Source organism: Pantherophis guttatus, chromosome 3 (genome assembly GCF_059756535.1).
Source record: "Pantherophis guttatus breed Tessera chromosome 3, ASM5975653v1, whole genome shotgun sequence".
In the NCBI taxonomy this organism is placed as follows: domain Eukaryota; kingdom Metazoa; phylum Chordata; class Lepidosauria; order Squamata; family Colubridae; genus Pantherophis; species Pantherophis guttatus.
The window spans coordinates 63,372,171-63,398,818 of record NC_142065.1 but is presented as its reverse complement, the minus strand read 5'-3'; the positions used below and the strand labels follow the sequence as shown (position 1 = coordinate 63,398,818).

Below are 26,648 nucleotides of genomic sequence, written 5' to 3'. Positions count from 1 at the left end.
ACAGAAATGACATGCATTTGCTAAAGGATGTTGATAGATGAAACACTCTCATCCATTTTTCAAATATGCTACAATGTCCTACCTGTCAATGACTACTTCAGCTTCAACCACAACAATATATAAGCACACAATAGATACAAACTTAAAGTGAACCGCTCCAAACTCAATTGCAGAAAATATGACTTCAGCAACAGAGTGGTCAGTGCCTGGAATGCACTACCTGATTCTGTGGTTTCATTCCAAAAACCCCAAAATTTTAACCTAAGACTGTCTACTGCTGACCTCACCCCATTCCTAAGAGGTCTGTAAGGGGCTTGCATAAGAGCACCAGCGTGCCTACCATCCCTGTCCTAATGTTCCCTTTAATTGTATTCATTTTATGTATTCAATTCATGCTTATATATATTATCTAATACATACTCGACAAATAAATAAATAAAAATAAAAAATAAAAATAAATAAAATTTTAAAAAAACATTCTTTTCCTGCATAGCAAAGACTTGAACACTCACATGACCGGCTGAAAGGGACCCTGGTGCCATCTTTTCAAATCCAAGAGCCAATACACAGTTAGCCAAACCTTGAATACAAAAATTATTGCATAATTATGTTTTAAGCTTTAATAAAGAGTTGAACAGAAGTTAGATCTATTGGTAGCTCTCTAAATAATTGGTAGGAGATAGGCAAGGATTAATCACCTCCCCCCCGCCTCCCGCTGCCCAAAATGTTGCAGGGGAAAAAATCCAGGAGTGGATTTTAGTGCAGAAGGATTTGGAGTTCCATTCACTGTGGACCCTCAAAACAAATTCAAAGCTCAGAATTATGTGTACGCCAGCAGCCTGCACGGATCATGGCTGTTCCGGACGAGGAGGCTGGTGTGGGGTCGCGCCAGCAGCCTGCACAGCCAGCACTCGCGTCGGACTGCGAGGAGGCTGAAGAGGATGTGGTGCCAGAGGCAGAGACTCAGTCAGGGCCTTCAGAACCTCCAGAGGCTCCTTCAAGTGGAGAGAGCGAAGTAGAGGAGCCTCTCCTCAATGCTCGAGCACGCAGGGCTGTCAAAAGGCAGGAGCGGTACTCAGGAGGAGGAGGTCTCCTCGAGAGTAAGGTTTGAGGATAATTGGCCACTCCCTTAGCCTATTTAAGTCGCAAGCAGTTAGTACTTTCTTGCTGGAAACAACGTGTAATTATTACAGAGCATTTCGGAGAGTGAATGTCTTATCGTATTTTGTTTTCTGGGCTGGTTGCCAACCTTTGCCAGACTTTGTTTATTCTTGGTATGTTATAACTTTGATAAGGACCATTGGTGTGCGTCACAATCCTTGGGAATTGGGAGCTGGGGCAGAACAGTGTATTAAATTTATGCTGTGAGAAGACATATGACAACTCATCTCTCTTAAACCAGTTCAACTTCAATTTGAAGCAAAAGTCTGGTTCCCAGCTACCCACCTTTTCAACTGCCTTAAATGCCTCCAGGTCCAAATTGGAATAAGAATGTTCTTAGAAATAAAGTTCAGTAACAGTCAGAGACCAGGCCTTTTTGCTTGAAAGCTCTTATTAACCCATTTCCCTGGATGAAACTGTCAATGTTGTATTTCACAAATGAAGAGAGGGGACAATCCTGAGAAACACTATCAGGGAGATCAAGGAAGGGATTGCACAAGCCTACATGGAAAGCCTGAGGGAAGAGAAAATGGAAACCTATAGCTTCTGTGGCAACAAGCATGGGAAAGTATCAGTTGGGAAGAGAGTGAGTGAGGTTAGGTGCTGTTCAGGGGTGAGTTCTACTTACCTTTACCACCGGTTTGCAACGGGATGGCGGATGATTGTTTCGCTTGCATGTGCGCCTTGCTTCTGTGCATGTGCAGAAGCTTCTGCACATGCGCAGATCGCTGATGACGACATCCAGGGCAGTGGGCGGGGCCTCCCGCCGGTTTTACTACCGGTTCTTGTGAACCGGCCTGAACCGGGGAGCAACCCACCACTGGTGCTGTTGTGTTCTGGGAGAACATTAGAAAAGGGAGCAATTTTGAACAGCAGATCAGGGAACAAAGGGATGGGCTTATGGTCTTTGACTTAGCTCCATCTCTGTCTCATTTTTTAGCTTCATGGTTCTGTGAAATATGTATGTCACAAGTAGCCATATCCAGTCATTTTATGATGGCACCTGCAAGACATCTTCAAATCTATTAGCTTTGAAATGTTGAAGGTACTGTATCTCTTTTGCTCTACTTGGAAAATATCAGGGCACTAATAATAAACAAAACAGATGCCACAAGGTATGCCACAGGGTGGCTAAATTTGGGTAGCTAGGGACGTGCATAACATTTAGAGGAGGGCTCAGATTCAGAACCACTGGGCAGGATCCATATGTACTCGTATGTAAGCCAATCTGTGGATAAGCCAATCCTTGATTTTTTAACCAAAATAAAAAAAGTGCCACCTGCAGATAAACTGGCCTACATTTTTCATGGTATTTAGGTTAAAAATTCAAGGGTCTGCTTAGCTGCAGGTGGATTATGTTTATATGAGATACACAGGTATTTTTAAAAAGTACTAGTCTATGCCTTATTGGCTGATTGTTTCAGAGATATTTTCTTACCTATACACAGTAACCAAGGACAAGCAAAATAGCAGTGGGAACAGGAGTGACTTCCAACTTCCTGCCAGCTTCTCCATCAAATTTCTTTGTGAGAATCTGGCAGGGAGCATCAAAAATTTCTCTTCCCTTCCCTTTCCAACAGGCAGGTTAAGTGTCTAAATGGAGGGAAATGGAGCAAGGGATTGCAAGACTGGCTAGGAAACTGTCACAGAATGTTGAAAATGAATATGACATTGCCATAACCGCAGCCTTTGGGGGTCATGGATCTCAGATTTTGGACACATTCTTTAAGTTAGTCCATTTAAGGTACACTGGTTCAAAAATAGTTGTCCTATGATGCACTGTTTTGCCCAGTTAAAGGTCATGACAAGAGTTTTAGTAATACAGATTACTGTATATACTTGCAGATAAGCCTATGGATAAGCCAAAGCCAATTTTCTTGTTGTCTTGTTGTATTTTGGTCCCTAAATTTTTGGTTTATCCACAAATGTATACTGTATATCCTTATTAGCTACGTGGATGTTGATTGAAACCAAATTGTTAATATTTTTCCTCTCAGTTTTTGGACTTGAATATCATTGAAAATCTGAGATTTCAAACAAGCAAGGAGACCTAACATTATTTCTAAGATGGTAAAGTTCTGCAAGGAAAAGTGGGGGGGGGGGAAGAATCCCAAAGCAAGAATGAATGGAAACTTTTAGAAAGAGTTATTTCTGCCAAAGGAGCTGTTACAAAATACTGACTGAAGGAATGCCTATAAGTCTGCACATGCTGAAATATTCTATTTCTTATTTTGTATGTGTAAAGATTGCACATGAACAGTAATCATGCATTCAAAAGTGCAGAAAAAAACCACGTGTAATTCAGTACAACTTAGAGAATGTGCCAGCTTCTCTCCTGACCAGGAGTTAAATACAACTGTATTTTGCTGGGGGTTAGCAGATGTAACTTACCTCCTTTTATTACTTGTCCTGCTAGAAACAAAGCTGTTGAACCAGTAGCACAATTGTTGTTAACGTTTATAATAGGGATACCTGTTAGACCCAAACTGTGATAAATAGCCCTCTGCCCAGAGGTTGAGTCACCTTTAGAATAATAATAATAAAAAAAAAGACACAGAGTCAGTTTTGATAAATTACCAACATGTTCTCTAGTCTCTTTCTAAAGTTGCTAAATTTCTTCATGTTAAACTCTAAAGTGATTCATTAATTTTTAGCATGCCGTGATGCAGAAATGCAGGCATTGGGGTTTGCCAGAGTTTATGACTTAGAAAGTTGTATGATTCCAACCTCCTGTGATTTATTCTGTGATTGCCCTAATTTACTATGAAATGTGAATTAGTCAGGGACTTTTTGGTGGGACAAAAAAGGTCCTTATCCCAAACTGTAGAGAAACATTCAGATTCACAGATAGATTAAAAGAGATACGTTCAATTCACAATTTATCTGTATCTTAATCAAGGATCTTTTCTTCAGTAAATTTTAAATCATGCAACGATCAAAATTCAAGCCTGCAGGGTTAAATGAACTTTCCTGCAAAAAACACTGCAATAAAAATGGCTTCTCCTCTCCATTATCTATTTTACAATCAAATGTACAGATGGAAAGGTTAAAGGTTGTCAGCAATTCTAGCACTATAGAGAGCTTGCTCTGCAACATCTTGAAAAACACAAAGGTTTCTCCTCATGCTTTGCCTCTTATTAGAAGAAAGCTCTAAACACTCAAGATTGTTAGAATATTTAGAAATGTGTTATAAGCTCTGCTTCAAGGAGGAGGACACAAGCTTAAAAAGAGCAAAGAAGAATCAGGATAAAATGTGGGCTTTACCAGTACCTTCACTTACCATAAACATAGCCTACACATGCCTGCTCTATGGATGAGTACGGAATGCCTGCATCAGCAAGAGCCTTTTGACCTGAACAAGGTTAAAAAACATATTATTGATTAGAAAAATCTTTATTAGAAACTTACTGTACAAGCTGCATGTAAAAGGCCAGATTTCAAAAGTGAAGAGTGTGCAAGCACACTTACCCACTCTTAGGCAGATTAAATAAACTTCTAGTTTCAAAACTGTGTGTCAACCCAGACTGTTGTTACCATAACTTTTGGTTACTTGTAGTCCTTGACGTACGACTTGCAATTGAGCCCAGAATTACAATTGTAGTCATGTTAAGCAGATCATTGTGTGGTCACATCTGGTATTATGACTTTTTGCCATGTCTTTAAGGGATTGCAACAATCATAAAGGGAATGCAGAAATCATTACTTTACTTTACTTTTACTTTATTCAAATTTCTATACCGCCCTTCTCCTTTCGGACTCAGGGCGGTGAACAGCCAAGATAAAAACATCTATACAAAACATCACAGTTAAAAAATAAAGTTAAAATAATTTATAAATTTGGCCCATAATTTAAAACTTGTCAATTTAAAATCAATATTAAAATTTTAAAACTAACCCTAAAATCAAGACAGACCGGCTAACTGGAAAAAATAAGTTTTTAGGGCCCGACGAAAAATCCGAAGGTCGGAGATCACTCGTATCTCTGGGGGTAGATTGTTCCATAGGGTAGGTGCCACCACAGAGAAGGCTCTCCTCCTGGGGGTCGTCAGCCGGCATTGTCTGGCCGACGGCACCCTGAGGAGGCCCTCTCTGTGGGAGCGAACCGGCCGGTGGGAGGCTATTGGTGGCAGAAGGCGGTCCCGTAAGTACCCTGGCCCTAAGCCATGGAGCGCTTTAAAGGTGATCACCAACACCTTGAAGCGCACCCGGAAGTCCACCGGAAGCCAATGCAGCTCGCGCAGGAGAGGAGTCACATGGGAGCGCCCCGTCGCTCCCATAATCCCCCGCGCAGCCGCATTCTGCACCAGTTGGAGCCTCCGGGTGTACCCCAAGGGGAGCCCCATGTAGAGAGCGTTACAATAGTCCAGACGAGAAGTGACGAGTGCTTGAGTGACCGTGCGTAGGGAGTCCCGGTCCAGAAAGGGGCGCAACTGGCGTATCAGGCGAACCTGACAAAAAGCCCCCCTGGCCACGGCTGTCATATGCCCTTCTAAAGACAGCCGCGCATCCAGGAGGACACCCAAGTTGCGGGCCCTCTCCGTGGGGGCCAATGATTCGCCCCCAATAACCAGCGATGGCGTCAGCTGGCTATACCGGGACGCCGGCAGCCACAGCCACTCGGTCTTGGAAGGGTTGAGTCGAAGCCTGTTTCTCCCCATCCAGACCCGCACGGCCTCCAGGCACTGGGACATCACTTCCAAGGCATCATTAAGTGGTCATTAAGCAAAACCATCGTTTCCAATGGACGATTTTGCTGAAAACTAGAAATAAGCACTGGTTTCCAGGAAAACAACATGATAAATCGCAGTCACCTGACCACAGGATGGTGGAAACAGCCATAAATGCATTTAAGGGATCAGCAATGTTTACATTTACATTAATGTTATATTTTTAAATAAGTATTTTACGGAGGTTTTTATTGTACCCTGCCTACTCTTCTGAAGCAGAGGCCCAATCTGAAAGGAACATTATAAAATGAAGATAACTTAGTTAAAGTTCACACACACAGCAATTCTTCTATTGCTTTTCTTACTCTTCTGCAGATAATTACATTTTCATACCTCTCTAGCATAAACAGATGAACCTCAAACCCCATGGTTTGAAAACCATGGCTACTGGCAAAACAATACTGTCTGACTGTTTATACCACTATCTATGTGCCTGGCGCACCAAGCAAATAGCTCATCTGTCACTGGCTGTGCCCATGTTTTAAATATAATAGTCAGTATGTTACCTGCTTCCTTTGCCATATCTGGATAATCAAAATTTTCACGACGGCCAGGCTTTTCAAACTGTTAGAAAAAAAGCAAATGTTGAAGATGCTTCTGACGAAAAAAGGTCTTCAAGTCTAAATTATTGTTAGATTTTAATCCCACTTTTTACATATAAATCAAGGTGGTGAATATACCTAATAATCCTGCAACCTCCAGTTTTAGTAGCACAGGAGTGTTATGGGAGAACCTGGGCAGCCTGATGCAACCATGCACAACTTAGGAAGGGGTTGCGATATATGCAAGTGAGAACAAGGAAGCCCAGAGATGGAGGACACAGAGTGAGTATGTGCAAATACAGGAAGGCGCAAGGAAGGACGGCACAGCACCGTATCCAAGAAGGTGAGGGTGACTTATTAGAGTGATTTGAGACCTGCGTCCTATTTTCCCCACAACAATCCTGTGAGTTGGCTTGGGCTGAGTGAGCGTGACTGGCCCAAAGTCACCCATCCAGCTTTAAAGCCTAGGGCAAAATTAGAACTCAGAGTCTCCTGCTGATACTGGAAATTCAAGATCAAAACCAAGAAAACAAATAATTAAATTAAATGTATCTAAAGGACAGATTTCTGAAATACAGGTAGTCCTTGACTTACCACCACAGTGGATTCCAAAATGTCTGTTGTTATGTGAGACATTTGATAAGCGAATTTTGCCCCGTTTTACAATCTATCTTGTCACAGTTGTTAAGTGAATCACTGCAATTGACAAGCTAGTACCGTACTTTTCAAAGTATAAGAGACACTTCCCCCCCCCCCAAAAGAAGGTGGAAATGTTGGTGCATTTTATACACTAAATACAGCCATTTTTGGGCTCCTGAAACCCCGCCCTGCACGCCCCATTTTCGCAAAAAAACAGGCTTGTTTTTCGAAAAACAGGATGCACAGAGGGTTTGGGAGGCCTGCAGAGTGCTCCTGGGGGCTGGGGAGGGCAAAAACGTGACACATGGGGGTATGGGAGGCACAAACGGGCCCATTTGTCACAAAAACAGGGGCATTTTTGCCCTTCCCAGCCCCCGGGAGCACTCTGCAGGCCTCCCAAACCCTCTGCACGCCCCATTTTTGCAAGAAATGGGCCCGTTTTTGGCCTCCCAAACCCCGCACATGTCACATTTTTGCAAAAATGGGACGTGCAGAGGGTTTGGCAGACCTGCAGAGTGATCCTGGGGGTCAGGGAGGGCAAAAACATTTTTTTTCTTCTTTACCTGTTTGAAATATTGGTGTGTCTTATACTCCAGTGCGTTTTATAGTCCGAAAAATACAGTAACCTGATTCTTAAGTGAATGTGGTTTTCCCATTGACTTGGCTTGTCAGGAGGTCACAAATGGTGATCACATGAGCTTGGGACAGAGTAACGGGCATAAATAAGAGCCAGTTGCCAAACTTCTGAATTTTGATTACATGATTATGGGGATGCTGCAAAGTTCGTAACTGTGAAAAATGATCATAAGTCACTTTTTTCAGTGCCATTATAACTTTGAATGGTTACTAAATGAACTGTTGTAAGTCTTTTAAGGGATGTATGAACACTGTACACAATTGTACCCAAACTCTCCATCTCTCTCCTCAGTTATCCTGAACACAACACATAAAAATCTTGTTAATGTAATTTGGAATTTGGAATAGTCCATAAGTCCTAGACAACATGGATTAAAAACCTGCTTCCCCAGGTTGCACAATAAATTAAATATTAACATGGAGAGTTCTGAGTGCTTCAGAACAGGTCGCATTAAAAGTCACAGCAACATGGAGTTTTGACTTTAACTTCAGTCTCCCTTTGTAGTGCAGGAACAAGTTGGACTTTTCTTACAGAAAATGTTTAAACAACATGATCCCAAGGATTCTTGGAAGGGAACAAAACCAAACCATTAACATTTATAATAGCTTGGGAACCATACAGAAGTGCAATTTCTCAATCAAGATGTGATCTTGCAAGGGGATCCAGCTCATCCTTCAAGTTATAAAAAAAAAAACACCCTATTGAGCACAGTCATTTGCCAAATCACCACCGCCAGAAAAAGGTATAGTAAACTTGATCTTTGGATGGGCTTGGACTGGCCACTGCCCACTCTCATCCTAATCTACCTCACAAAGCTATTCTAAGGATAAAGTTATAAATCAGCCACACATAAGTGAAAGAATTTTACTTTTGGGTAAAGATAGAGCCAGTCTGGTGAAATAGTTAAGGCACCAAACTAGAAACTGGGAGCCAGGGAGTCTTAGACACTCTGCTTATCCCATTTTGGAACACAATGGTGAAAATGGGGAGGGGGTATTAAAAAGGTGAAAAGCACCAATTGTCACTGGAGAATTAAGAGGAGGTCGGAACTGTATTAGGTGGTTCCCTAACCTTTCCCTTAGAATGGTGTTTTTCCAATTTGGCAACTTTCAACACATCTGAAACTTACCAAATATGAAAAACACTGTTTTATAACATATGTAGCTGTGAAGGCTTGCAGACAACAATCTGCAAAGCCAAACAAAGTTGCCCCAACCTTGGACTGATCCTGGCCACATGAGAGTAATTCTTTTAAAGAAACCAATGCCCCACTGCAGAGAGGTTTGCCATATAGGTAATTTAAAAGTATATAGCCATAGCTATAGAGTATAGCTATGAAACAAAAGGGAGTCAACTTGGTTTAGCTATTAAGGCATCAGGCAATAAACCAGAAAACCATGAATCCCAGCTTTACCCACAAAGCACTGAATGATCTTAAGCCAATCACCCTTTCTCAGCCCTAGGAAGAAGGCAATGATAAAGCCCTTCCTAAATGTTGACAAGAAAACTGCAAGACTGGTGCAGTTGATTTGAAGGTACAGTACTGCAAAATGAGGAAAAGAGAAGCAGGACCGTGTCTCTTGGGGAAAATGCTGGGTTTTTTGACTAAGGGATAAGTCCCGCTGAGAAAGGGAAACTGGTTTCGTCCTCCTTCCCATTTTCCCACGCCAACTTCACCAACCCTTTGAAGCAGCCTGCTCTGCTTTCCAGACGCGACCACGCATGATGGCAATTGTAGTCCCACTCTAGAACCCGAAACACACTCCCAAGTATCCCGGCCCAATCCAATTACCTTGGTCATACCCACTCCGATGACAAAAACCCTTTTCCCTCCGTGGACCGGGGCCAGGTTGCTGCTGTTCTTGCCCATGATGCTCCCAGGATCTTGCGTGGCCGTAGCACCAAATACACGCAAAAGAAATGCACAGTCGCTCCGACTTTCCTCCCCGCGCGAGCTTTTGACACCTCCAAAAAAAGGTCGAAACACGGGGCGGCGCCGAGTCTCAATCTCTCTCCACCCTCTTAAAGCGGTAGCATGAGGAAAGACTCTGGAAATCCAGCCTGAATTCATGAGTCGGAAATAACAGGCTGAGCGAGCCTATCCCCGAGTATTGCAGAATGCTTTAGATCCCCAGCTTTGATTAAAATAAGGGTTAGTCTCTAGCCCGCCGAAGAGCAGAGATTAGAACAAAAGGTGCATTCGCTTATTTAGCAAATTTAAATAGCCACCCATCTCACCAAAAAAAAAAAAAAAAGACTCTTGGGTGGTCTACAACAAGTGAGATGCTCTCTGAGCTTGCTAGTTTTCTTGCAGACGTTTCATTATCTAAGAAACACCATCAGTGCTAGTAAGGAGTGCTGTTTGCTGTCAGTTTATATTCGGATGTCTTGTGTGGGTGGGGGTGGACTTAGAGATTCTTTGGTTGAGTTGTTTACTGATGGATTTTCGGCAGTTTCTTGATTGGGGTACTGCTTGCTTTATTGTTGTTCTGAGGTTAACCTTGAAATTAGTCTATGCTGATTTGAGTGCTGATATGCTGGAGTCTTTTTCTCTTTTGGGCTGGTTGATTGCCTCTTTTGCATAGTCTATGGATGTTGTTAATGTCTATGTGTCTATTGATGGCTGATTTGTCAGAGTGCCAAGTTTCTAGAAATTTCCTGGCATTTTTGGACTTGGCCTGGTCTAGGGTTGTCACGTTTTTCCCAATTGAAACTATGGTTAAATCTGTCTAGATGTTGTGAAATTAAAGTATTTCCATCATGTCTTCTGACTGCCAATTGGTGTTCATGGATAGGTTCTGACAGTCTTCTACTATGTAGGACCCCTCAGTTCAACCCTGAGCTACAAATGTTCTCCTTTATTGATACCATAATAGCAATGAATCTCAAAGCCAGCATTGCCTTAAATCGGTGTTTCTCAAACTTGGCAAATTTAAGACATGTGGACTTACGATTTATATTGATATTGTTTCCTGATTGCTTATTTGTACCCTATGACTATCATTAAGTGTTGTACCTTATGATTCTTGATGAACATATCTTTTCCTTTATGTACACTGAGAGTATATGCACCAAGACAAATTCCTTGTGTGTCCAATCACACTTGGCCAATTAAAAAAAAAAAAATCTATTCTATTCAACTCCCAGAAATCCCCAGCCAGCAAGAGGGGTGGGGAATATGGAATTCTGGAAGTCCCCATGTCTTAAAGTTGCCAAGTTTGGGGAAACTGGATTACGGTGCAAAGAACAGGATCGTGGCTGCATTGGTGTTATGCAATCTCTTGGTTACAGTCAGAATGTCAGATCAAAGTTATTGAACAAGCCTCCTTCCCGCCTGTTATATAAAAGAAAGCAGACTCAAAAGCTACTGTAATTAAACTCGGGTTTGGGTAGTACTCGGACGTGAGACCACCAGAAAATCCTCAAGCTGGCCATTTATTTTTGCATAGTTGCCGAGAAAAGTGTACGGATTTGTCCGTAAGATCATCAGCAGTCGGACTCTTAACGCTAAGGAGCTTTTGATTGTATTTTTGGAATAAAAGAGATTTCGTGCTCGGAAGGGGGCGCTACTGCCTTTTTCCTAAAGTATTGTTTTTTTTTGACCGCTCCGAAATTAATTTGTTGTTTGAAACTTGTTTCGTTTCGTAAGAGATCTGTGTTATTTTAACTGAACCGTAACAACTGGGACTCGCTTGCCCTCCGTCCTTTCTTCGTTAATAGCAGAGCCTCGGTTTGCCTGACTTGTTAAAGTTTAATTCTCGGCCCAGCTGCTACGTCCTAAAAATGCTCCGCCTGGGCCAAGCAACCGCTGTGCTGCGATTACTTTCTACGGAGAGCTCCTTGGGGACTGTGGGCATCTCCCCGAGAAGAGCCGCGTCCGGAGAGAAGAAAAAAGAGATCCTGTTACACGTGCACGGAAAGGCAGACTGCGGTGAGTGACTCCTCCCGAAGGCACAAGGCCACAGAAAGCATGCATGTCTATGGAGATTCTCAGTCATCCAGGTTAGAGTTGTTCCAAAGGTGCTTTTTCAAGAGGCGCTTTCTGGTTTTTCTCTGAACAAAGACATTCAAAGAAAAACAAGAAAATCCAGTTGAAAAAGCACCTTTGGGACATGCAGTGAAATGCCTGTGCCTTGGAAGAGGCCGGCCATCGTGCCGCCTGCTGCCCACTCTAGGCTGAAGGAAGAAGGAACTAACTTTCCCTTTCCCACAGCCGAGCGGTAGGGAAAAGACGGAGAATGCGACCTGATCAGAGCCCGCGCGTTCTTCCTATGGCGATCCAGGACACTGTAGGCCGTGGGCCAATCGTAGAAGACCTCGGGGACACACCCCTTTATTAGCTATGTGGGGAATGGGCCAATCGTCACCGGAGAATTTAGAGGCCGCAATTGTGTTCATTAAGAACACAATTCTCTTAGGTGGTGTGGAGTTCCAGAATTCCTCAGCAAGCTTGCTGGGGAAAACAAACTAGTTTTTCCTTCAGTTAAATTTAGTATATTTCTTGAATAAGAGGTATCCTGCCATGGGTGTCCATAGGGTAGTGTCAAAAAAACCCAAGATGGCAGCCACAATATCTTGGACGAATTCTGGGCAATGCGCATAAAAACAGGTTAAGGTTCGATTGCATTGTTATGGCTACCATCTTGACTTTTCTGACCATACAGAAGGAGACCTCTATACCCTGTTGTTCATACATCCCTAACTTTTGGCTTTCAAAAATTAGTCTCCTGACTTTCCAATAGGAATAACTGTTTCTCAACAAAGGCTGTTATGTCTCAAACGAAATGAAAGTAGGCAATTGCTGGGGAATTCTGGGATTCGAAATCAAAACATCTTAAAGTTTCCAAGTTTGGAAGAAGAAAAAAAAAAAAACACCACTGCCTTGGAACCTAGTTGTCAGAGGGCCCTGGAGAAAATAGTCTGCAAAGCCAAACAAAATTGTCTTTGGACTTACTTTGGCCATATGAAAACTTAGAACTACACCGTCTTCGGTATGACCTAAGTGTAGCTCATAAAATTATCTGCCACAATGTCCTACCTGTCAATGACTGCTTCAGCTTCAACCACAACAATACACAAGCACACAATAGATACAAACTTAAAGTGAACAGCTTCAAACTCGATTGCAGAAAATATGACATCAGCAACAGAGTGGTCAATGCCTGGAATGCACTACCTGACTGTGGTTTCATCCCCAAACCCCCAAAATTTTAACCTTAGACTGGCTACTGCTGACTTCACCCCATTCCTAAGAGGTCTGTAAGGGGCATGCATAAGAGGACCAGCGTGCCTACCGTCCCTGTCCTAATGTTTCCTCTATTTGTATCTATTTTATGTATTCAATTAATGCTTATACTTATATATATTACCTAATATGTTCTTGACAAATAAATAAAATTAAAAAAATAAATATGAGAATGCTTGATTCTTTTAAGGAAATTAAGGTCCCACCGCAGAGAGGCTTTCCATACTCTTAATTGTAGCAAACGAAATTTGAAATGTTTGTATAGCTATAAAGAGTAACTATGAAGCAGTATGCAGGCAGTCTTCGACTTACAACAGTTCATTTAATGACTGAAGTTCCAACAGCACTGAAAAAAGTGACTTAGGACCATTTTTCACACATGACCATTGCAACATGGTTTCTGGCATGCCATGGATCGATACCTGGGGGGGGTGGGGATGACCCGTGTTTCACACTTCTTTGAAATGATTTACTGACTGCTCTCCAACCCTGACCTTAATTAGTTTCTAAACCCACATTTATTCATTAGTTTTACTGCTGCTTTTATTCCTAGATTTGCTTTTTAGGCTTCTCTGAGATGACTGCGCTTAAAAAAAACCCTCCTGAAACACAGTGTTTGCATTTTCTGATATTTTATTATGAGCTTGAACTGAATGTTGGCCTGGAATTGTTTTGATTAAGTAAACAAGACACAAAACCTCTTTTTTTAAATATATATATATATTATTGTTCTTTTGGGGAGTAAAGGAATCGCAGAAATTCAGATGAACAGACCACATGCCAGAAATGCCCTGGGAAAAGTGTTTGTGGATGAAGTAAGTGATGGTATTTAATTTTCTCTTATATACTGTAGATATTGTTTGAAAGGGCATGGGTATCCAAGGTCACCATAATTATCAATGAACAGTAGTTTCCTAGATCTTCATGCAGATTTTATAGTAGAAGCCACATACGAAAAACAAATTATGCACATAGCAGCTTATGTATTTTATCAGCTAAAGTGTGATCACACATACATAGAAAGTTGTATGTGGTCTCAAAGAAAGTTTTCATTGAATTGAATGTTGGATTTATTCTCTTCTTTCATTAGTTATATGAAATCCTTGATGTTCTCCATTTTGATGAAAGTATCCGTGCTGTAATAGTCAAAAGCAAAGTAAAAGGTGTTTTTTGTGCTGGTAAGTAAAGCTGTTTTTTAATTTGAAAAAGCCAAAATAACCTGAGAAGAAGTGGAAGAAAATAAATCACTTATCCTATCCTTTCCACTTGGTAATTTAATAAAATGTATCTCCTGTATCAATGACAACGTTTTTCAGAAGTGGTATGTTATTGCCTCCTCCCTTGGGCTGGCCCAAGGTCACCAACCTGGCTTTGATGGTCTCCCCCCACCCCCACCCCCGTTTTTTAGCCTGATTCCTTAATCATTACACAAAATTGGCTCTCATTATTTTATTTTATCTTTTATTTTATGGACAATTGCTTCTAATCACTAATTCAATTTATATAAATTATTTTCTTATCTCACCTTTGCAATTAAGAAAAAAACTTCCTAACAGTGAGACCAATGAACCAATGGAAGACCTTACCTTCAGAAGTCATGGGTGTTTCATCACTGGAGAGTTTTAAGAAGAGACTGGACAGCCACTTGTCTGAAATGGTATAGGGTCTCCTGCTTGGTATAGGGTCTCTAGGGGGTTGGACTAGAACATCTCCAAGGTCCCTTACAGCTCTATTCTGATTGTTTTAAGAGTGTGACTTCTGGCATTATAGACATAAATACATTACACATCATTATTTACCAATGCAAATAATGTTAATAATAATATGTACTATTTATTAAACAGTAGTAAATAATATTATTAAATAATATGTATTTATATATATGAACTGCTTGAGTCTATGGATAATTAAGTGTACTTACTTCTACCATCATACAACTCTTCTGTAGTTCATGCAGCAGATATTGATGCATTTGAAACATTACCTTCAAGCATTTCTCTTTCCGTATTTCCCAAATTATGCCTTGGTTTTGCATATGTAGGTGCCGACTTAAAAGAGCGAGCTCGAATGAGTGATGCTGAAGCTGACCATTTTGTTCAGAGGCTCAGAAGTTTAATGGACAACATTGGTAAGTACCTGGCAAATCCCTTTATTCACAAATGAATTTTTAATATGAAGCACAGTCAGATGCCTTTGTTTCATCCAAAAAGCAAAAATAAATGTTTTGAGAACTCCCTTGTTTTTTCCATTATCTGTCAGGTATCAGCAATGTGTTATCTGCCTGTTTTGAATCTAACTTGTACATCTGTTATATGTCACTCCAAATATCATAGACATTATCTTAATGGCCTGTGAGATCACTGTGATTGATAGTTTGAGCATTCTTTAGCACTGCCTTTTTGGTACTGGAATGTAGAGTGATCTTTTCCTTCTCTTGACCATTGCTGTGTTTTTTGTACATGTTTACAAACTACAAGTACCACTTGAAGCATCATCCTATAAGATTTGAAATGTTTTTTAGGGCCCATTTAACTTTACAAGTAATCCTTGATTTACAACAGCCATGACTAACCCACAGCCTGTAGGCCACATGCAGCCCCAGACAGCTAGTAATGCATCCCCACGATTGTACACTTTTGACATTATTAATGTGATATATATACACATTAACTATATTATATATTTTATATGTGGCCCAAGACAATTCCTCTTCTGTCAAAACGACCCAGGCAAACCAAGAGGTGGGACACCCATGTCCTACAACCATTTGTTTAGTGACTGTTTGAAGCTATGACATTGCTGAAGGAATGGTGGTTATGATTGGTCCTCAGAGCTCCAGCCATTCCTGCATCCCCACAGTCAGGCGTGAGTGACTTGGCAAACAGCTTGCTATTACATCCTATGTTGCAATGCCCCACAATCATGTGATTGCCATTAGTAATCTTCCCTGCCAGCTTTCCCAGATGATTGATAGGGAAACCAGCAGGAAAGTCACTGAGTAAGTCTCCTCCAGCCGCTCTGCCCTTGTGCCATATTGGCTGGCCATTTGCGGATCTCCAAGTCTCACTATGCCTCTCCCAGCACTTGTGCACCTCCATGCACTCTTGCACATCCTCCCCAATGTCATATGTTGAGAACTACCTACCATACCTGTCAGAATGCTAGGTGTAATTTCATCAATGCTAGGTTTCATTTCATCAATCATGGAATCTTTGTTTCTAAACTATAGTTCTAATCATTCATTGAATGACCGTTCGAATTACAACGGCACTGAAAAACAGGACTTATGACCGTTTTTCACACTTAACAACTGTTGCCGCATCCCCATGGTCACATGCTCAAAATTTGGATGTTTGGCAACTGACTCACATTTATGACATTTGCAGTGACTCAGGGTCGTGTGATCCCCTTTTGCAACAAGCAAAGTCAATGGGGAAGCCAGATTCACTTAACAACCATGGTACTAACTTAACAACTGTAGTTATTCACTTAACAACTGTGGCCAGAAAGATTGTAAAATGGGCCAAAACTCACTTAACATCTATCTCACTTAACAACATAAAATTTGGGTTCAATTGTGGTCGTAAGTCAAAGACGGCTTGAATATTACTGCCATTTGTTCTTTATATTTTTCCTTCTCCAGTAGATTCATTCCTAGATTTGTGTTGCTTTTTCTTTTATTATGCCATTTTTGCAAAAACGCACTTCATGATCCTGTTCTGTAATGTTTGCAGCTGCATTACCAATGCCGACTATTGCTGCAATGGATGGTTATGCCTTGGGTGGCGGCTTGGAAATGGCCCTAGCTTGTGATCTCCGAGTAGCAGGTGAGAATATCAGTACAAGTAGTCTTGGACTTACAACAGTTCATTTAGTGGCCGTTCAAAGTTATAACGGCACTGAACAAAGTGGCTTATGACCATTTTTCACAGTTATGACCTTTGCAGTATCCCCATGCTCATGTGATCAAAATTCAAATGCATGGCAACTGGTTCATACTTATGATCACTGCAGCATCCTGGGGTCATGTGATCACTTTTTGCAATCTTCTGATAAGCGAAGTCAATGGGGAAGCCAAATTCACTTAATTACCAGGTTACTGACTTATCAGCTGCAGTGATTCACTTAACAATTGTGGCAAGAAAGGTTGTAAATGGGGCAACCCATTACTTAACAAATGTCTCACTTAACAACAGAAATTTTGGACTCAGTTGTGGCCATAAGTCGAGGAGTATGTGTATAACCAATATTTTTGGTTCCTATTCTGAAAACAGTTAATTTAATTCAACCTGTAACATTTAAAATTCATAAGCTAACTGTTTACGTTATTGCTCTATCTTATGAACTTGGTCCAGCCAAACTGTAGTCTTTTTAAGATTTGTTAAATGTGTGCTACCTTTATACTATTATTATACTACTATTTTGATCTTGTATATGTCTTTTTCTTAAATCAGCATCATCGGCTAAAATGGGTTTAATTGAAACTACCAGAGGACTTCTCCCTGGAGCAGGTAAGATTGCATCATCAATTTTCTTGCCCCTTTTTCATTTGTCATACAATTGTACTGTAATTTGTTAAAAATAGCAAAAGCTATTAATATAAGTTCCCAGATTTTATATTGTATAACTCCTGTTTTCCCAACATGGAAATAGTTTATTTTCCTATAAAAATATGACATAAATGAATGTGATACAAAGGTTGTTGAGGGTTTCGCAAAGGATTTGCACACATGCCTGGAACTGTCAATTAAGATTATCTTCGGATTTCCCAACTTTCCCAGGAATCAAGCTGCCATTGCATGTTGTTTTTTGCTCTATCAAGCAGAAATGTAGATCTGCTACTCCCCTCTCTCCAGCATAGTTTCCCCTCTGTTTTTCCTAGCTCTGGAGATGAATGTAGCCAGGTAAAAGGAGAATGTGTAGAAAATCGACCCACTGTTTATTTATGTAACCCCTCCATTTGCCAGGTGAAAGAGAACTGATTAGCTCATGAAAACTGTCCTGCTTTTGCCACCCAATTGAGGGGACCCCAACTGTGAAAAAAAATTAAGGTAGCATCTCTGCCAGATTAGCTTCCTTTTTTGCTAAAGAAGAAAAAAAATGAAATTCCAAAAGCTTTCTTTGCTGATGGAGGGAATGTAATTGTTTTGAGGTGGCAATGTCAAAAAACGTAGTTATGCTAAACTTTGAATCCAAGTAAATTAATGCAAGATTCCCATGATCGAGAACAAAACCTTTTCATTAAAATTATTACAGTGAAATCTCCATTGATCATACCTCAGTGCAGTGGGCTTCTGCAACACATTACATTTACGTTACTTGTACAATGTTTAGCATCAAGCAACTACCAGACATCACTTTTATAACATACTTTGATATTTAAAAACCATTTAAGAAGTATCATAAAATTTCTTATACCAATTATTCTGTTAAGATGAGGTTCTACTATACCAATATAATTTATACAGGTATAAAGAAATTTAGATATGATTTTGGGAAAAGTATGAAAGAAGTTCAGCGGTTCGAATCCCTAGTGCCACGTAATGGAGTGAGCTCCCGTTACTTGTCCCAGCTTCTGCCAACCTAGCATTTCGAAAGTACGTAAAAAATGCAAGTAGAAAAATAGGGATCACTTTGGTGGGAAGGTAACAGCGTTCCGTGCACCTTCACCGTTTAGTCAGGCCGGCCACATGACCACGGAGACGTCGTCGGACAGCGTGGCTTTTTGGCTTTGAAACGGAGATGAGCACCGGCCCCTAGAGTCAGGAACGGCTAGCACATATCTGCAAGGGGAACCTTTACCTTTATGAAAGAATTACTCAGTAGGGATTTTCAAAAAAGAAGATATAGTTCTAACCCTACCTTGATTTTGTTTAGTGTCACCTGAAACAGAGAGAAACATGGGCAGGTTTTCATTCTACCATCTTATGTTTTTACTATGAAAAACATTCCTTAAAATTCCTACTGCTCCTGTTTCTTGACCTGGCCTATCTTACAGGGCTGGTTTGTAAGAATCTGGTTTGATGTCAGTAGGCCAGTAAGAACTGGATTTCAACCCAAGTAAATCTCCAAAGAGCCATCAGCGGCATTTAGGAGAAATGCCGTAATCACTACTTTTAACTTTAGCAGTATGATTCTTTGTGAAATTAAATAACAGAATAAAATAACAGAAGAGATCTAATCCAATCTCTGCTCAAACAGGAGAGCCTATATCTATATAATTCCAGACAAATGGCTGTCCTGTCCCATTTTAAAAGCGATGGAGCACTCACAATTTCTGAAGGCAAGCCTTTCTATTGGTTAATTGTTCTCACTCTTAGAAATATTTTCCTTAGTACTCTGTTTCCCCAAAAATAAGACATGCCCTGATAATAAGCCCAATCGGGCTTTTCAGCGCATGCGCTAAAATAAGCCTCCTCCCCGAAAATAAGCCCTCCCCAAAAATATTTAAACACAGAGCTGGAAATCAGGTCAGATGGCAAGAGGAGCCCCATCTTGCTCCACGTGCCCCAAAATAATAAGACCTCCCCAAAAATAAGGCTAAGCGCTTATTTCAGGGTTCAAAAAAATATAAGACAAGGTCTTATTTTTGAGGAAACACGGTATTTCAAATTTTTGAAAAATTTCAAATATTTTCAAATAAATTTCAAATATTTCAAATTTCACCTAAGGGTAGAACAAGAAGCAATGGGTGGAAACTAATCAAGGATAGAAGCAATTTAGAATGAAGGAGAAATTTCCTGACAGAAGAATTAATCAGTGGAACAACTTGCCTCCAGAAGTTGTAAATGCTCCAACACTGGACGTTTTTAAGAAGAAATTAGATAATCATTTGTCTGAAACGGTGTAGGCTTTCCTGCCTAAGCAGGGGGTTGGACTAGATGACCTCTAAGATTCCTTCCAACTCTGTTATTCTATTCTATTCTAGCTCTACGTTACTTCTCTTCTTGAAATTGAAATGGCATATAACAGCTTTCTGTAAAATCCGTTTGAGGAATTTTGCATTTTTTTCCTGTCTAGGTGGAACCCAGCGCTTATCACGCTACATTGGCCTTGGCCTTGCCAAAGAGCTCATTTTTACTGGCAGACAGATTGATGGGCAAGAGGCTTTCTCCATGGGGCTACTTAATCACACAGTACCACAGAATGAGGAAGGGGATGCAGCATATAAAAAGGCATTGGCTTTAGCTGAAGAAATAGTTCCTCAGGTTAGTGTGTTCTTCACTCTCCTCTCTATATCGCTGAAGAAGTAATATGTTTCTGCTTTTTTAAAAATAGAGTACTTTTTAAAAATATTTTGTTTATACATTTTTCTTTAACATACATTGGTGCTTAGTAAACAGCGTATTATCTGGGTCCATTTTACTTATACATAGTAATAATAGTAATATTATTTATTTATACATATTAATAAGCTTTCAACTTCTAACTTCTATGTCTATTATCTAACCAGTGATAGAACAAATCCCATGTTAAAAAATATTCTGTATCTTCTTTGTCTTTTATCTTTAGTGTTTAACCTATCCATTTCTGCACATTCTAATATTTTTTAAATTATATTTTCATCTGTAGGAATTACCTCATTCTTCCAGTGTTGGGCCAATACAATTCACTGCAAATTTCTAAAGCCAAATGAAATCTTGAATTCAACCTGTCTCAAATATTTATATATTTCTTGGTGACAAAGAATTCTTTTTGGTTTAGAAGACACCACATCCATTAATAAATTAACTGGATGCCCATAAATCCTGAACAAACAGTAGTGATTTGGCTTTACTGCACCAAAAACATATACTTTGCTATTCCTGTTTCAGTGATTATGCCTAGGTGAACCAAAAGAACTTACAAGATACAACTATCTTTTCATTTGTCTCTGTGAGAATTTATAACATCTGAGGCCATTGCCTTATGGTGTAAAGAGACTTGCATAAGCTAAGTAAAAAACAAGTATTTCTTGTTTTTTTCCAGGTATCCACTTAGATAACTGAAATAATTCTCAAATGACTTGAAATTTAAAGTTGCTCTGTGCTAAAGAGGCCCTTTCATAATTTGTGCAATATCTTTCTTGACATAGTTGCTCTTTAGGTTATCTTATTTTTAGAACACCAGCATTTTTTGAAAATGTCATTATCATTGTAATATGAGTTGTCTCTTCCATGTCATCAGACCCTTAAATTGATTTTATAATCCATTTGTTTATTTTTCCTCCCTCTATTCCCACTGCTCCAAGGCAAGCATTGCTGAAGCTAGAACTTTGACCAGACTGCTTGAATAAAGCAAAGTCTCCTTAAATTGGGTTCATATCTACTGTATGTGGGAATTTTTTTTTTAGTGATAATACAAAATTGGTTTGCCATTGCCTTCTTTTTGGACAGCAGTCTAAAGTTTCTAATTTAGTTTACGACCCTGGGATTACCATAGTTTCAACTTTGTTTGACATCAGGAGTCGTGACAGAGTCTTTTTTTTGTCTTTATGAAGTAAAATTAAAAAAGACTTCCTCAAAACTCCCGATGCCTCCCTGAATAGTGTATGTTCTGCAAATTAAAAGTATCTTCCGTTTTTTTAGGAATTTATGCAATACACCAGAGGCAGTCTTGTATTTACTGACCTTATTGTGAAAATGATGTATTGCAATCTGTAGCACTTGTTGATTATGGGTTCCTTTATGAGGCACTTTGTCCAGACTAGTTATGTGTGAGATTGAATTAATGGTGTGGGTGGGTGGGTGTGCGGGTGCGCATTGTGTCCATGCAAGCAAACAAATTTCTAATACAAAAGTGCTTTGAAGACACTCCTATTCCAGCAGGCCAGCCTGGCCTAATTTTTCCCCTTCTTTTAAATTTTTAAACTCAAATTTTAATTCGTTTTAAATTATTGGGAGTTTTAAATTGTCTCGGGCAAAAATTATTTAATTGGGTTTTAATCATGTCTTAACTTTTGTATTTATGTGTTTTATTTCGTGCCTGTTCACCGCCCTGAGTCCTTCGGGAGTAGGGCGGTATACAAATTTAATAAAATGAAATAAAATGAAAATGAAAAAAATGTTTCTTTTCTTTTCAAAGGCTCCAATAGCTGTGAGACTGGGTAAATTGGCTATAAACAAAGGGATTGAGGTAATGATTCATTTCAACAAGCTTCTTCAATTTATATTTAAGGTTCCACAGAAAGCTGGAAAAATAATGTTCCCAAAAGACCCACATTTTATTAGAGCTTCCAGAGCTAAACTGCAGAAATTCAGTCCCCTAATATTGTAGCAAGAGTTAAAAGTTGTCCGTATCTTTTTCCTGCCATCTGGTGGCTATCTCTACATTTGCAGTCCAGTTATGGTAATTTGACATGAGCGACAGATCTATTTCATTGTCTGAATCAAAAGTAGAAATAAGAAATGTACACATGACCATAATTGCTTCTTCATTCTGGTGCAACATTTTCAGTATTAGTGCACTCAGCCAGGAGAGAAAAAGGTCCAGGATAGAGAAGTGGAAGAAATAATACCCCTACAAATCACCATTTCCACACAATGAAGCTTCAACTACTGTTACTATAGATTATAGAACATTCTCCTGAGTTGTCAGGAGGGGCAGAAGAACAATTATACAGAATACAGAATAACAGAGTTGGAAGAGATTTTCTTCTAGTGACTAGTCCAATCCCCAAGAAGACTTTAAACCAGGGGTGAAATGCTCCCATTTCGGACCGGATTGCCCGATCCAATAGCGATGGCTGGTGGTTCGGAGAACCGGTAGCAAAAATCCCTGCCCCCTCTTCCATGCCCAGCTGAGCCATGCGATCATCAGAGGCTTTTTTTTTTTTACTTTTAAAAGCATTTTTTCTTTGGCCGAAAAAATGCTTTTAAAAGTAAAAAAAAAAAAAAGCCTTTGATGATCGCACGGCTCAGCTGGGATCGTCAGAGCCTTTTAAAAGCATTTTTTTACAACCTCAGCGGAAGAGGTTGTAGAAAAAATACTTTTAAAAGTAAAAAAAAAAAAAAGTTGGCCATGCCTACCCAGTCACATTACCCCACCACCACCAAGCCACACCCACAGAACCGGTAGTAACAAATTTTACATTTCACCACTGCTTTAAACCATTTCAGATAAATGGCTATTTTCTTCTTAAAAACCTCCAGTGATGGAGCACCAACAATTTCTGAAGGCAAGCCTTTCCGTTGATTGATTGCTCTAGTTGTCAGGAAATTTCTTATTATTTCTAGGTTGGACCTCTCCTTTATTAGTTTCCATCCATCGCTTCTTGTCTTGCCTTTAGGTGCTTTGGAAAATAGACTGGCCCCCTCTTCTTTGTGGCGGCCCCTCAAACAGATAACACTGTTATGTCACCCCTAGTTCTTCTTTTCATTAGACTAGACATATCCAATTACTGCAACTGTTCTTCACTTTTTAGCCTCCAGTCCCCTAATCCTCACTCTTGCTCTTCTCTGCACTCTTTTTAGAGTCTCAACATTGCTTTTATTTTGTGATGACCAAAACTGGATGCAGTATTCCAAGTGTGGTCTTACCAAGGCATTATAAAGTGGTACTAAAACTTCCAGTGAACTTAGTTCTGTTCCTGTTAACGCAGCCTGGGACTGTGTTGGCTTTTTTGGCAGCTGCCAGAACACTGCTGGCTCATATTTAAGTGGTTGTCCACTTAAATGTTATCTTAAATGTAACTTTAAAATGCAACTTAGTTAAGTGTTATTGTAGGAGACCTGGATAGTGTGTATGTGCACATATAGCAATTGCATAGGTAACACTCATTTTCATACTAAAGTTCCCACAAGGTTTACTTCTGGCACAATCCAAAGGTGTCTGTTCTGGGAATCTAATGTAGCTGCACCTATAATAAATCTGTTAATATTTATGTGCCAAAAACTTTGCATGGTAGAGAACCTTGTCTTGTGTCACTGATGAAATCTGGGGGAAATCCAGGATGATTGATTATAATTCATTAAAGCCATACTTCAATATATTATTTCTGAATTGGTAACTTGGTATTGCTTTCCTTTAGATGGACAAAAAGATTTTATTTCTTCCTTTTCAGGTTGATATTGCATCAGGAATGGCTATTGAAAGAATGTGCTATGCCCAGGTATTTTCTTTTTTAAAAAATCTGTTTTTTGTGCCTTTCCCCAAACTTTATCAAATCTTGTGATGTTAACAATTTACAAAGATTAGTAAAAAGAGCCAGATGTTTCTTCATTTTAGCTTCAGTGTGTGTTCTTGCTTCTCAGACATTTGGATTGTTACACTTTTCTCCATTCTTCAGTTCTGATTAATACAAATATGCACCCACACCCATCAGATCAATAAAAGAAACCCAGAAAACCAAATTACAATTTTTGTGTATCCACATACACACGCAACATCCCAAACTACACCTGCCTTTTCTTTATTTAATGATATTTGGAGGCAGCCCTGCTTCAAAATGAGTCCAGACAGTATAGATCAAATAAAAACAATTACAAAACCTAGTGAGTATTACTTATTTATTTTTGAGACACAGCCCATCTATTAGTAATTTTGACTGAAAAAAGATACAACGGGCTGAAAACTGGGACTATACTCTAGTCTAGAGGTTTAGAGCTACAGCCCCAATCATCTTTGGGCTGTTTGAGGGGATGGAAGTTTTGGTGTATTAATGAAAGGCTTGAAAACTTTTGAAAAGATTAAGAGATGAAATATAAAACAATTGACTTATATTTTAAACACAGAATCTCCCTACCAGAGACCGTCAGGAAGGAATGGCTGCTTTCAATGAGAAACGACTTCCAAAATTCACTGGTAAATGAGGCTAAAACATTGTTTCTGAAAGTGCTTGAATACAATACAAGATGATCCGAAGGCTGTGCCTTATTGGAGAGCTGTTCCTTATAAGCTTCATACTTTTTTTTTTTGCTTGAAATCTACTTTGGATGTCAAGAACTAAATAGTGATAATGTAAAGGGTATTACTGTTCAAATGTGACAGTAATAAAAAAATCATTTTCCAACCAAAGCATGCATTTATGAGCAAATTTCTCTGCCTGCGGAGGAATAACACCGACAATTGCTGCACAAGAAAACTTTTATCCAACGGGACAGCAGCAATTGTTGACTTCGCAGCCTCTCTCTCTCTCTTTTTCTCTCACATTGTTCACTTAGGAAGATTTCAGTTGCTAATTGAGGAGAAACTGTGTATCATCCCAAAGAGCAACCAATTGCATTTGTTAGATTTTTTATAAGCAATATACAAAAAAATAAGATGATTCTACAAAGAAAATTTACAATAATGTATAAAGTCACCACTGAGTCAGGTTCAGCTTCTGGTAATTTATATGGTTCAACCTAGTGCGGTTTTCTTGGTATAGATGGAAGTGGTTTGCTATAGTCACCTCTGGGGATTTTTTTTAATGGTTATCAAATATAGAATTTCATGTAATTCCCTTAACCAGGGGTCTGCAACCTTAAATACTCAAAGAGCCATTTGGATCCATTTTCCACAGAAAACACAGTGAGCCACAAAATCTGGGTGGGCGTGACCAACTCGATGACACGCACTTCCACCAGTCACATGACCCCCTAGCTATGCCTACCCAGCCTGTCATTAGGGCAGAGAACTAGTTGTTAAAAACACCGGGAACCACAAAATCCTTTTGACATCTCTCTCTCCCCTCCCTTCCTCTTTCCCCACACTCTCTCCCCCCCACCTCTCTGTCTCTGCCTTGGCCGCTTTTCCATCCCCTGCAGTCGCCCTTACCTTCTCAGGCCAGGCGAGGAGTGACTGGGAGGGGAGGGCGAGGGGCAGGGCCAGCCAGTGGTGGGATCACCTGACGGGGAGCCTCAGCAGAGGGCCCAAAGAGTCGCATGCGGCTCCAGAGCCTCAGGTTGCTGACTCCTGCCCTAAATATTTTTAAAACTTCAGTTATTTTATGACTAGTATAAAACCATATGCATTTTCTTTGCATTTCTGAATTGTATTTCTGAATTATATAAAGCTCAGAATTAAAAGACTTAACTGAAAATGTGTAAGTATGCCATTGCTTTATTTCCTTACACCAGGAACATTGCTCAATCTATTAATAGTGGGTAGTTCTAATTTCTCCAGACTTGCTTGCTGACATTTTGTTATTGACTGTTCTTATGAAATCAGAGTAGGTGGCTACCTTTTAAGGTAGCATGTAAATACTTGGAGTTAAACTGTGCCCTAGTGAAATTTGTAGATCATACAAAGTATTCATGGTAGTAAAAAAATCCAATATGCTCTTGGAGAATTGCCAAAAGATCTGGTTATAAACAATTGTCAACCAAATTGAAAATATTCAGTTTAAATAAATGTAAAGTTATGCATGTTGGACAAAAAACATGTAACTTCAATATATACAGTAACCAGGAAAAAAGGTCTTGAGGTTATAATGGATATCTGAAATTGTGAAAAATGTGAATTCTGTACTAGAAAATATTAGGAAAGGGATAGAAAACTGCCAACACTTGTAATGGTCTGTACAAGGGAACTAGAAAACTGTACTGTCAGGAAGCTGTATTTGAAAAAAAAAAATAGATAAAGTGGGGAATAGGACAGCCGAAAGATCATGGTTTTTGAACAACTTTCTTATAAGAAAGGCTGAAATGTTTGGGATGCATTAGCACAGAATAAAGAGAACGGGGGGCAGGAGAATAATTGCAATACATAAAATCATGAATGGCAAGGAGAAAGGGTCT

The 26,648-nt window shown here is 39.8% G+C and overlaps 2 protein-coding genes across 2 annotated transcripts in view; one reads left to right on the top strand and one right to left on the bottom strand.

The window, feature by feature from the left end:
- SCP2 (sterol carrier protein 2) overlaps window positions 1-9,779 on the bottom strand; it is a 29,918-nt gene extending 20,139 nt beyond the window's left edge. The window contains exons 1-5 of the mRNA XM_034415095.3: window positions 9,499-9,779; window positions 6,395-6,452; window positions 4,442-4,513; window positions 3,553-3,684; window positions 513-580 (exon numbers count right to left, since the gene is read on the bottom strand). Coding sequence (XP_034270986.1) covers window positions 513-580; window positions 3,553-3,684; window positions 4,442-4,513; window positions 6,395-6,452; window positions 9,499-9,777 — 609 coding nt within the window. The 5' untranslated portion in view covers window positions 9,778-9,779. The remainder of the gene's footprint in view (window positions 1-512; window positions 581-3,552; window positions 3,685-4,441; window positions 4,514-6,394; window positions 6,453-9,498) is intronic.
- Window positions 9,780-10,823: 1,044 nt separating this feature from the next.
- On the top strand, window positions 10,824-25,951 carry ECHDC2 (enoyl-CoA hydratase domain containing 2). The gene is made up of 10 exons (XM_034415096.3): window positions 10,824-11,637; window positions 13,699-13,766; window positions 14,042-14,129; window positions 14,993-15,079; window positions 16,686-16,778; window positions 17,406-17,462; window positions 19,972-20,159; window positions 22,015-22,065; window positions 23,993-24,040; window positions 24,663-25,951. The coding sequence occupies exons 1-10, from the start codon at window positions 11,490-11,492 to the stop codon at window positions 24,738-24,740; spliced, it is 906 nt and encodes a 301-aa protein (XP_034270987.1). The 5' UTR covers window positions 10,824-11,489; the 3' UTR covers window positions 24,741-25,951.
- The last annotated feature ends 697 nt before the right edge of the window (window positions 25,952-26,648 follow it).

Excerpts from the sequence above, each read along its gene's own strand:
- ECHDC2 (XM_034415096.3), top strand. The coding sequence starts at position 11,490 with ATGCTCCGCCTGGGCCAAGCAACCGCTGTGCTGCGATTACTTTCTACG. Across the intron at positions 11,638-13,698 it reads GCACGGAAAGGCAGACTGCG|GAATCGCAGAAATTCAGATG; the intron begins GTGAGTGACTCC and ends TGGGGAGTAAAG. Across the intron at positions 14,130-14,992 it reads AAAAGGTGTTTTTTGTGCTG|GTGCCGACTTAAAAGAGCGA; the intron begins GTAAGTAAAGCT and ends TTGCATATGTAG.